Raw genomic sequence first — 11439 nt, 5'->3', positions numbered from 1 at the left:
AAGTAATACAAAAATGACTACAAAAGATTTAGAAGTGAGTAGTTTTTCGAGATTTACGATTATACTGTAAATTTACAGTATAATCGTAAATCTCGAAAAACTACTAACCTCTAAATCTTTTGTAGTACTCAAAGTATTCAAAGGATGGGCCACCACAGAAATATAATGAGTTCTGGTGATAAATCTCCCTCCCGACCTGTGAGGGTGCTAAAGAATGGGAGGAGAAGTATCTGGAAGGGCTGGCCTGACAGTTCGTTTCCGAGACCAGGAAGTGGGTTAGCCTGGAAAGAAGCGAGACTCTGTTGTAAGACCGTATTGACCTGAAAGGTAAACGAGGGGCAGATGCAAGTAATAAGGCAGCTGCAACCGTTTACCTAGATGTCATACGGGAGTACATATAGGGGCCAGGGTAACGCTGATCTTTTCCTTCGTTTGGGTTAACGTTTGGAGAGAGAAGGATCGAGAGAGGAGCTCTCATTGTAAAGAGAAATTACGCATTGTGTTTTGTTGTGTTTGTCTGTGTAAGTGTCTGTGTTTTTCACCACCAGATAGTTAAAGCACTACTCTGGAGCTGTCGCCAAGGGTCTGCACTGTCCTGAGCACCACTGCGCACCGCATCTGTGTTTGCACCGAGCACCATCACAACTGCACTCACCCAGGACTGTTGACAGTCTGTTTGTTTTGTTCGGGACTGTCCCCTGTTTTGTTATCCCCGTGCGTTACACCTTGTTGTGTATCGCCGGGGAGTTATTTTATTTTACGGTCACCAGACCTGGAAAATAAATAAAGCACTTTTCACTGGATTACCGCAGTCTGCCTGTCACTCCTGCACCACATCACCGCTACACCTGTTCCCCTTACCAGCCAATTTGCCACACGTGGTGTCAGATCCGAGATGGACTGCAACGCACTGGCGGAGTTGCTGCAGACGCTGGAGAGCAGACGGGATACAGAGGAGAGAAGGAGGAAAGAGCGCTATACGGCGCTCATTGAACAGGTAGGGCTGGACGTTGTTCGCGGTGACGACCGCTACCACAACATCACGGATGTCGCCCCCGAAGGCAAGGGCGATGAAAATGTCGGCGGAGGATGACCCGGAGGCATATTTGGTGGCATTTGAGAGGCTAGCTGACACAGCGGGATGGCCGCGGGAGTTCTGGGCAAGTCAAGTGGGACCCTGCCTGATCGGGGAGGCTCAGGCAGCCTACCAAGCCATCACCGCGGAGACCCACCAGATGCGGTTCCGCGAGTTCTGGAGAGCCCCGGAGACATGCCCAGGGTGGTCGCAGACTGGTTGTGCGACCAAATGGTCCATTGGCTGACCCCTGAGAAGAAGACCGCTCAACAAATGGGGGAAGCCATTGTGGTGGAACAATTCTGCCATGTGGTCGGCGCCGAAACCCAAGCATGGATACGGCGCCACAACCCTGACATCCCTGGAGGAGGCGGTCCGTCTGGCTGAAGACTATGAGGACTCCCTGACATCAGCCCAGGTCGGGATATTGTCAGTCCCTGCCCTTCGCAGTAGCTGACCTCTCCCTCCCTCTCCTCCAACACCATCAACACCACCACCCCCGTTCACGGGACCAAGACCACCGAGACCGCCGACCCCGTTGGGCCCCCTTGCCTCCCCCCCATTGCCCTACCAGCAGCAGGGACAGATATTTGACCTATGCCCCCTCTGTCCCCCCTCTCTGTTTCAGATGTAACCAGCCGGAACACAGGGCCAGGTCATGCCCCGCTGCCATGGAGTGTGACGTACCTGCGTGCAACTGGGCACCTGGAACTGGTAAGCATGGGGAAAACGGTTGGGAGGGGCCCTGTCTGATTGACATTGTTTTAGGGAATGTGAACACCCACGCATTAGTGGACACAGGGTGTGAGCAAACCTTGATTAGGACAGCTCTCCTGGGCGGTGTGTCATGGCGGCCACAAGGTCAGGTGGCCATCTCCTGTATCCATGGAGACACGGCGGCATACCCCACGTTAAAAGTATATTTATCGGTAGGACTGATAAAACGTCACCTTGTAGTCGGGGTGGCGGAAAGGTTGCCACACCCAGTTATTCTGGGCCGAGACTGGCCAAAATCCAAACAATTGGTGCAGATAATGGCAGTCTCAGTCACACACGTAAACGTGGCAGAAAAAAAAGGGAACAGATTGGTGATGTGTTTCCTTTTCATACTGAAATGTTTTTCCCGTCTTTTCCATCCTAGAAAAACAAATAAGGAGGGACAGACCACGAAATGAATAGATAAGGGAGGACTTTCTGTAAAAGGAAGCGTTTAAGAATTTTAGAAGAATTTAGTAAACAATTCATCCAATCAGACTGACATAAGAGTTCCCCTTCTGTTTTTTATTTTTCAGTGCAGTTCATCAAACAAAAATCTGGAATGGTGACATTCTCACATATCATACACCTCTAAATGCATTCAGGGCTATTTAAAAAATATGATCAACCCTAGGGTGACCTCCCGGGTGGTTTTGGCAGGGACAGACACAAAGCTGCAAGGTTAAATATGCTAACGCTCTCTTTTAATAATAATAATTATAAAAATAATAATATCTTTATATAGCGCCTTTCATAGTGGACCACCATCACAAAGAACTTTACAGAGTCACTTACAATAGGACATTGATTTAACATCTCAGCCACAGGATGGAGTGCAAGGAGGTTAAGTGATTTGCTCAGGGTCACACAGCAAGTCAGTCAGTGGTAGAGGTGGGATTTGAACCAGTGACCTTCCAGTTACAATCCCTGGACTTTAACCACTGGACCACATGTGGACAAAACACAAACAAAACTACACTTTACAAAACAAACAGCTCGAAGGCCAAAACAAAAGGATTTACAAAAACTCACGAAATGTAAACACACAGACAGCAAAGCACGGAACATGTAACACAGACCACCTCTATCACGAACATTAATCCTACTTATTCTCTCTAACACCTGTGGCTCATTCCCACATGTTTTGACAGGGATAAATTTAACCCCCTCCCTGCCAACCCAATATTCCCCACACAAACACACTTGTGCACTGGCAGGGCTTTTCCCCTGCCACACCTAGTTAGAAATAACTCAGACCAAAGCTTCTTGTGTAATCAAATTGCATGATGTGTGTCTGTTATAACCCTCTGGGTCCCCACCAAGTTGCATATTTGATGTCATTTTGTTGTTCTTGTCTAAATAATGTTTATAAAACTTAGAAACACCATTAGAAATACCACATTTTACTAACATGTTTTTATATTAAGTTGTTTAATATTCAGTTCTAAATTAAATAAAATGTATAATAAATGTAATAAGATTTGATACATTTGAAACAGATTTTCGGTCAACCATTTTCTATCTTCTGCTTAAATAGTTTCCTTGACTATTTTCCCTATCCCTTGGCATGCAACTGCAGAGTAATTAAGAGAACGTTTAGCTCCAATCATGTTGAGGAAAAAATAATCAAAACTGTATTACTATATTGTCTTTGTAAAACATGTTTTCGTAATGTACTAGAAATTGGGAAAATAGTTAGGTGACTTTTTGTGGAAGACAAGCACATGGCTTTACTACTGTGCCCCGTAGATTAGAGAGCACTGAACTGACAATGTTAATTGCATATGAAATTAAAATGGTGCCTTGTCTGACCCATAGGCGCCTAACCCATGGGGCAGAAGGGGCACGTGCCCCCCCCACACACACACACACTTTGAATATGGGGTGTCAAACTAAAGGTCAGCTCGGGTATAAAAATAAAACCCAATCCAAACCCGACCCGAGCCAGAGACCTTTTCATTTTTTTTATACCCGATCTGACCCTACACCAATATCCCCATAAATAATATCAAACATACTATTGAAATACAGAAAAGCCTATTTCGAGTCAAAACGCAAATTAAAAGAAAACAAATACTCTCAACGAAGCATCCAGTTGGATGAACATTTTTATGTGGTAGTCTCAGATACAGTCATATAGCATCATGCTTGGATAAACCTAGCTAAAAACAGCAACATTAACGTTGAACATCAAATTATATGTCGAGGACTTGTCACAATATCACACCAGACTTTAAACTCGATGCCAGAGTTTTAACAACGACAATGTTTCCACTGGAGAACACCAAAACTGGTGAAAACAATGTCATTTAAGTTTCTCAAACCTCGGAATTACCATGTACGACTGACTTGACCCTGCTGCAGGGTGAGTACATCTGTTTCCTGACGTTTTTGCTGTCATATTTAAGTAAAACTTTGCAAGATTTGCACCGCAGAAATCCACATGAACTTTTACTATTGCGGAAAACAACGACGTCGATATGTTTCCAAGCAGAATATTTACCCTTTCCAGCAACAGAACTTTCCACTGTTAAACATTCTCCAGCAGACAGCTTTCTTTTTATATCAACAGCCTCCATACTTAATAATGTAGAATCACTTTTTGGCTGTATTTTTTACAGCATAAACACGAGAACGCTTTGCTCACATGGGATCCATGATAAGTCGCAAGTAATTTTAGGAGCTATTTGCAAGAAGAAAAAAACACTTGCTAAAATGTAATAATGCATTTATTTATAAAACACAGAGCCGGCCCGGCCCAACCCGAGCCCAAGTGCTTAACATTGAATAAACACCCGATCCGACCCGAACCAGACACATATAGTCGGGTCATACAATTGCCCATTTATACAGTATAAATAACTAAACAGCAGCTGCATAAGCTGGTTGCTTGCGTGCAATGAAAGACAAGTTCCTGTATGATTGCTGCTGACGCGCTTAATTTCGATACGATACTATCGAAGACGCAAGTATCTCAGTTGTCCAATCAGCAATCTTTTTCATAGCCATGACAACGGTACTGAGGTTGGTGGGACGGATATATTTTTTGAACCACGAGGATTTCGTCGCACCGGATTACAGTCTGATACAGTTTGGCATGAAATGTTTTTAATTGTCAACTGTTCTATAACTGGGTGGGCCCATGAGCAGAATGGACGGGCCCAGGGCCCTCAGGCCCAAGCGTGGCGCCACCCCTGGCTGAAAGTTACAAACCTCCCTTATTGGGCAAAAGCATATTTTGTAATTAAACTCAAGAGTCTCAAAACATTCTGATCCAGCGAGAGCAGAATGGCAGAATCTATGGTGCACAGTTAATATTCTAGAAGCAATCGAACTAGGTTTTATTATAGTAAGAAAAACAAAAGCATTTAAATAAATAAGAAACATAATATAATAACGTTAAGTAAATGTATGAGCAGTCCTTTTAATATTCACGGTTGCATTTGCTGATAAGCAGGTGCCTAATTAAAAATTACCTTCTGTGTATATCAGTGAAGTAAAATAGAATTGCAGTTTATAAGAGATTGCTATATTGACATATCTGAATTATAAATACATATTATAAAATCATTTCAAGCATAAACTGTAACTTTACATATACAGTGCAGCGCTTTGTAACCTAGTCCTTACCTGCCTGTAGTAAAAGCAGTGTTGAAGATGAATCACTGGTTTTGGCCAATGTAGCGGGGATTTTTTGATTTGTCAGTGATTTAACAGCCAAGAAAGATCTTCTGTATTAACGAAGAAATACCTTTCAGATAACAGAAGATAGGCGTTTATATTACAATAATCATTTTCTATATATATATATATAAATAAATATAATTAGAACCTGGCGGGAAGAGACTGGAATGAAAAGCATAGGACGTGTTAATACGTTAAGTTAGATATTGGTTTGAAATAATGAGTATTGGAAAATGCTTACTATAGTGTTTCATATTAATCAACCCTAAAATTGGCAAAAAGCAGAGGTTGTCTTAAAACCTGCTTTAACTGGATTTTGTACGAACAGTAAAGAAGGCCAGAATTAGTTCAGTACTATAACACTATGGCATTCTAATATATTGATAATAGCCTGTATTTAGATATAAATAACTGGACCTTCCATTAAAAGCTTAAAAGATTTATCAATGGAGTAAAATAATATTACAATATCTAGGAGCAACTGTTATACTGAAGTAACTTAATTAAAAATAAATCTTATAATTCCATTTAAAGTTAAACTGTTGAAAGAACATAGTAAAAGTTTATTATAACAGATGCATAGCGTTGAAAATATTGCAAACATGTTGTTAAGACACATTTGAGATAATGTTCATTTAATTTAATTAATTTAAGAATTACTTCAGTTTCTCCAACGAAACAGCAAGTCTTGTAGACATTACAATATCAATTAAACTAAAGAATGTAAATGTTTAGCTTATATAAAGGTTTTACTGCAGTAATAAACAGAGGTATTTATCAACCACTAACCTTCGGCCAGACATTGTCTTGTGTTTTGAATCATCATGTCTTGTTCAAATGGTAGAGCTAACAGTATTACACTTCAGCCATCAACACCAGGCAGAAGGATATCTACATCATCAGATGGAAAGAAATGCAAATGGATGGAGATGCAGATGGATCACATTAATTTACTGTAAAGCTACGTCTTAGTTGGTGCTTATCTTGGTGACAGCCGAGTTCAAATCAGCATGAAGTTTTAACATCTACTCTCATGTAATGGAAATCATTAGGCTCAGGTTAATATAATCAATCACACAGAAAGATGATATTATATATAAAATAGAATCTCTTTTAATACACGTATATACTTGTATTGTATTAGAACACAAACATCCAGCACTTTGTGTGTTTAAAATCTAGAAACACCAAGCATTCCATATATCAAAATAATGGTGGGTGGATAAAGAGGGGCTTGTCTCAATTCTGTTTCTCCTATCGTCTTGTTCATCATTTAAAATTCACATCCTTTTCTAACATATTGATTCATGTGACACAACTAAATTGATGTCTCTAGCTTGTTTCTTGCCCGACCAGCGTAATTATAAGGCAACATGCAGGTTTAATTCTGTAGTCATGCTGAGCAGTTTGTAGAAGTCATGAGAGATGTTATCAGTCACAACATTGCACATCCACCATTTAAACTGATACACCCACACACTGCAACCCTCCCTCCTCTCCTGCATCCCACAACACACTGCAACTTTACTGCAACTGTGCAAACTCAGGGTGAGATTGTGAGAAGCAAAATCTCTTTTAAAGCATTTCTCTGGAGGCTGACCAAATGAATTCTGATTTAGTGTATTCTGTTGTTTTATCTTGGAATGTAGTCTTCTTATGTTCTCAAATCAGCCTAGTGATGTGTACTAGTGTAACAATCACACATACTTATCCACACACATGCGTACTGTAAATACATACATACATACTGTAGCAAAGTAGGGTGTGCTTTGTCATGCTTCAGGACCTTTAACACTGTCTTCTTGTAAAAATGAACTCTCACAGCAGCAGGTAGGGTGGAAACAGGGCAGTGCCTGTATATTTATTATCATACAAAACAAAATAAACAAAAGCCTAACTCCTCAAGTTGTGCTAAAATTAACTTTTCTCAGTTTTTACCTATAACCAGACAGCTAAATAAAAACAAATACACTTTGCCTTTTCAGGTCTGATCATACAGGCTTCCTTCAGGCTTTAAAGCAGACACCAGACCAAACATTGTGACCTGCTTATATACACCTGCCTCCTTTATTATTGACAGCTGTTTCTAATTAAATTAGAGCCAGAGGATTCTAATCCTGGCTCAATAAATAATTAAAGAATCTTCCCTAGTGTGCAGTATACAATACATACATACATAAACGCATGCATATATATATATATATATATATATATATATATATATATATATATATATATATATATATATATATATATATATATATAAAGAAAAAAGGAAAAGGCAGGAAAAGAGTACTTTATAGACTAGTTAATTATTTAAATTGGATAAAGTTACATGTAAAAAATTGATTAATGACATTTTAAATGCCAGTAAACAATACATCTATTAAATATAAAAAATAAAAAAAAACATAAAACCATGTCTCATTGCAATATGTATTACAGTACAGGAAAATGTGCATGTATTGGGGAAACAAATAATTCAAAGTCTCAGATTGTCTTATATTACAGACAGACACATACTGGTGAATGTACATTGCATGTTTTAATAGTGTTATATTAATGACCATTAAAGTTTGTCATAATGTGTTTGTCTTTTATAAAGGAAACCTAATAAATGATGGCTGTGATATTTAAATGAGGCTGTTGACAAATAATTCAATGTCTTTACTGGCAAACACTTTAAATGAAGTGTTACTGCACAGCATCTACACTACAGTAACACAGTACTGACACATATGGTTACAATGCAACAATGTGTTTACTAAGTGACACATGTTATCGTTGTTTGTAATTTTACTGTAATTACACATGTGGTTGTATATAATGCAATTACTAAGAACTACAAATCCGGTCACATTGCAGTTACTGACAGTTAATGTAAAGTGGCACTTTGTTATATAGTCAAGTCCCGTCTTAAAACTTTTTTTAGAGCATCATAAATCTATATATATTTTACAGTTAAGAGTAGTAATAAAAAGAAATGTACAGTTGTAATGAATTGAGACAAACATTGATCAAGACATTGATAAAGATTTTTCATTTCTCTAAATATACGTGTTACACTGCAGGTAAGGTGAACTGCATGCTGTACATTTTAAATACATATATGTTTTTAAATCATACCTTGGATCTAGAAATCCCATGAGATGGAGTTTGATCAGCATTCATTAAGTGACCAACTTTTTTACATTAATCTAAAGCTAAACCCTTGGTCTCAAGGCATTGTATCATTGTGTTGTGCTTATCATTTTATCATTACCTTGCTGGCATCACCAAAAGTTGGTTAACATGGTTTCATTTGCTTTAACATAAGATACAAACTAGCTTTGATTCACAGTAATTGCACTAATAAGAATAATATATCCCAGAGTTCATAAACAGAAAAACCTCAGTATTACTTTTTGAAAGTTATCCAAACAGTCTTTTTAAATTGTATACATATACATTTATGAAGGGTTGTCGGATTTATGAAATGACAGCCACGTTGCAAACTTCTTTGCGTTTTGATTCACAACGGAAGCAATTGAAAAGCTCAGCACAGGCTTTCTGAAACTGATCCCCAGCAGTTGTATTCAAAGCTAAGTTGAAAAAAGTGTGCAGTCCTGCAACTGGCCTAAAGAAGATGTATGCTGCATGAGCTCGCCTCATCACAAGACAGTCAAACTCAGGTCTCCTGGTTTCCACCCGGATGGCTCTTGATATATGAAAAGGCAGAAAGCACAGCACAAACACAACTATGATGAGGACGACATGACGTCGGGCCTTTATCCTGCACTCACTCTGAGTGTGAGGCCCTGTGTTCAGTGCCCGTACAATGCTGAAGTGGCACATGCATACAATCGCTAAGGGTACAAGAAACCCCAGCACTGTCAAAAGCCAGCCATACCACCAAACTGTTTCCAAGTCATTGCTCGCAAAATCTAAGCATTGCGTAACATTCTGCAATTCAACCAGAGAGATCATTGTCGTCATGGGGGTGACTGCCACTGCTGCAGTTGCCCAGACAATGGTGCAAAGAAGGATGCCCCACCGTTTCTGTTGCACCTCCTGAGTTCGATAGGGGTAGACAATGGCGACGTAGCGAAAGACACTGAGGCAGGTGAGGAACAGGATGCTCCCGTAGAGGTTGAAGTGGAAAGCGAAGCGCACAAACCTGCACATGAAATCTCCCATGGTCCAGGAATCGCCATTGGTGTAATAGTATACCAAAAACGGCAGAGTCAACATATACAGAAAATCTGTTACCACAAGGTTAAACATGATGATGCCTCTGCTCTTCCATGGTCTCATCTTGACCAGATATACTGTGATGGCGAACAGGTTTCCCAATAAGCCCACAATGAATATTGTACTATACATTGCTGGGAGATAATACCTCTTCATTAGAGTATCAACGTTGGTGCAGTTGGAAGGAGGTTCATAATTTGAAGCGCTGTCTGAAGCATTGCCTTCCATGGCACGAATTCTGTAAGGAAATACAGAGCCAGAGTTTGTAAATAACTTTCTGGGATTAGCCTTACTCTTTCGTAATCCCCTCATTATTCATTCTTGCCTGGTGCTCGACATACATTTGCTTCACAGCATTTTAAATAATACAAATCAAAGGATGTTATCTACTCTACCAAGTTCACTTTTTCCCCCCCCTTTCCTAAAGGGGGGGAAAAAAAACAGAAAACCAAGAAATATGAATATTCTGATTTTTAACAGTGATTTTGTGTTCATTTACACACAATTGCATTTCTCTAAATGTTTTTATTGTCTCTCAAGTGAAATTTGCTTCACTTACCAAGTCAACACCTGCAAGTGGATTGAGGGGAGGGATTGTATCAACAACCTATCATTGGTTAGCCACAAAAACTATACATAGCTCCTGAAGCAGGTCATACACATTTTGGTTGTAAAAATATAATAATAATTATTATTTAACACATTGTTTACAGCATTAAATTAATAGACAGTCGGAATAACAGATTCCCAGAAATGGAAGCAAAGATTGAGAAAAGGGATTCCTCAAACACAGACAGATGTTCCCTTTTTCCATCTTTCATTTGTATATCCAACGAACATATGAAGGTGACTCTGCTCCTTTTTACTCTATTTCCAGAACAGACAGGTTTCCTGTTCAATAATCTAGCCATGCAATCCTTTAGTATAAAAGAAGAGGTGCTACTTACAGTATTGCTACACAATGAGCTGCTCCTGGTCTATTTTATCCAGTGGTTTCCTCAAAGGCTCTCAGAGGGTTTATGTATTGTGTTCTTTACACGCCCACATAGGTAGATAAGGGAGGACTTTCTGTAAAAGGAAGTGTTTAAGAATTGTAGAAGAATTTAGTAAACAATTCATCCAATCAGACTGACATAAGAGTTCCCCTTCTGTTTATTTTTTATTTTTCAGTACAGTTCATCAAACAAAAATCTGGAATAGTGACATTCTCACATATCATAAACCTTTAAATGCATTCAAGCCCATTTAAAAAATATGATCAACCCTAGGGTGACATCCCAGGTGGTTTTGGCAGGGACAGACAGAAAGCTGCAAGGTTAAATACGCTAATGCACTCTTTTAATAATAATAATAATTATAATAATATCTTTATATAGCTCATTTCATAGTGGATCACTATCACAAAGAACTTTACAGAGTCACTTACAATAGGACATTGATTTAACATCTCATCCACAGGATGGAGTGCAAGGAGGTTAAGTGATTTGCTCAGGGTCACACAGTGAGTCAATCAGTGGCAGAGGAGGGATTGGAACCAGTGACCTTCCGGTTACAATCCCTGGACTTTAACCACTGGACCACACATGGACAAAACACAAACAAAACTACACTTTACAAAACAAACAGCTCGAAGGCCAAAACAAAAGGATTTACAAAAACTCACGAAATGTAAACACACAGACAGCAAAGCACGG

At 39.4% G+C, this 11439-nt stretch overlaps 1 protein-coding gene across 1 annotated transcript; it reads right to left on the bottom strand.

The window, feature by feature from the left end:
- Positions 1-8047: 8047 nt before the first annotated feature.
- On the bottom strand, positions 8048-10726 carry LOC121320898 (2-oxoglutarate receptor 1-like). Its single transcript, XM_041259671.1, has 2 exons — positions 10693-10726; positions 8048-9983 (listed from the first exon to the last, which is right to left on the bottom strand). Exon 2 carries the CDS (start codon positions 9971-9973, stop codon positions 8984-8986), a length of 990 nt encoding a protein of 329 aa, XP_041115605.1. The 5' UTR covers positions 9974-9983; positions 10693-10726; the 3' UTR covers positions 8048-8983.
- Between the last annotated feature and the right edge of the window lie 713 nt (positions 10727-11439).

Source organism: Polyodon spathula, chromosome 9 (assembly GCF_017654505.1).
Source record: "Polyodon spathula isolate WHYD16114869_AA chromosome 9, ASM1765450v1, whole genome shotgun sequence".
In the NCBI taxonomy this organism is placed as follows: Eukaryota; Metazoa; Chordata; class Actinopteri; order Acipenseriformes; family Polyodontidae; genus Polyodon; species Polyodon spathula.
Note: the sequence above shows the minus strand (reverse complement) of the source record. Positions and strands in the feature narration are given on the sequence as shown.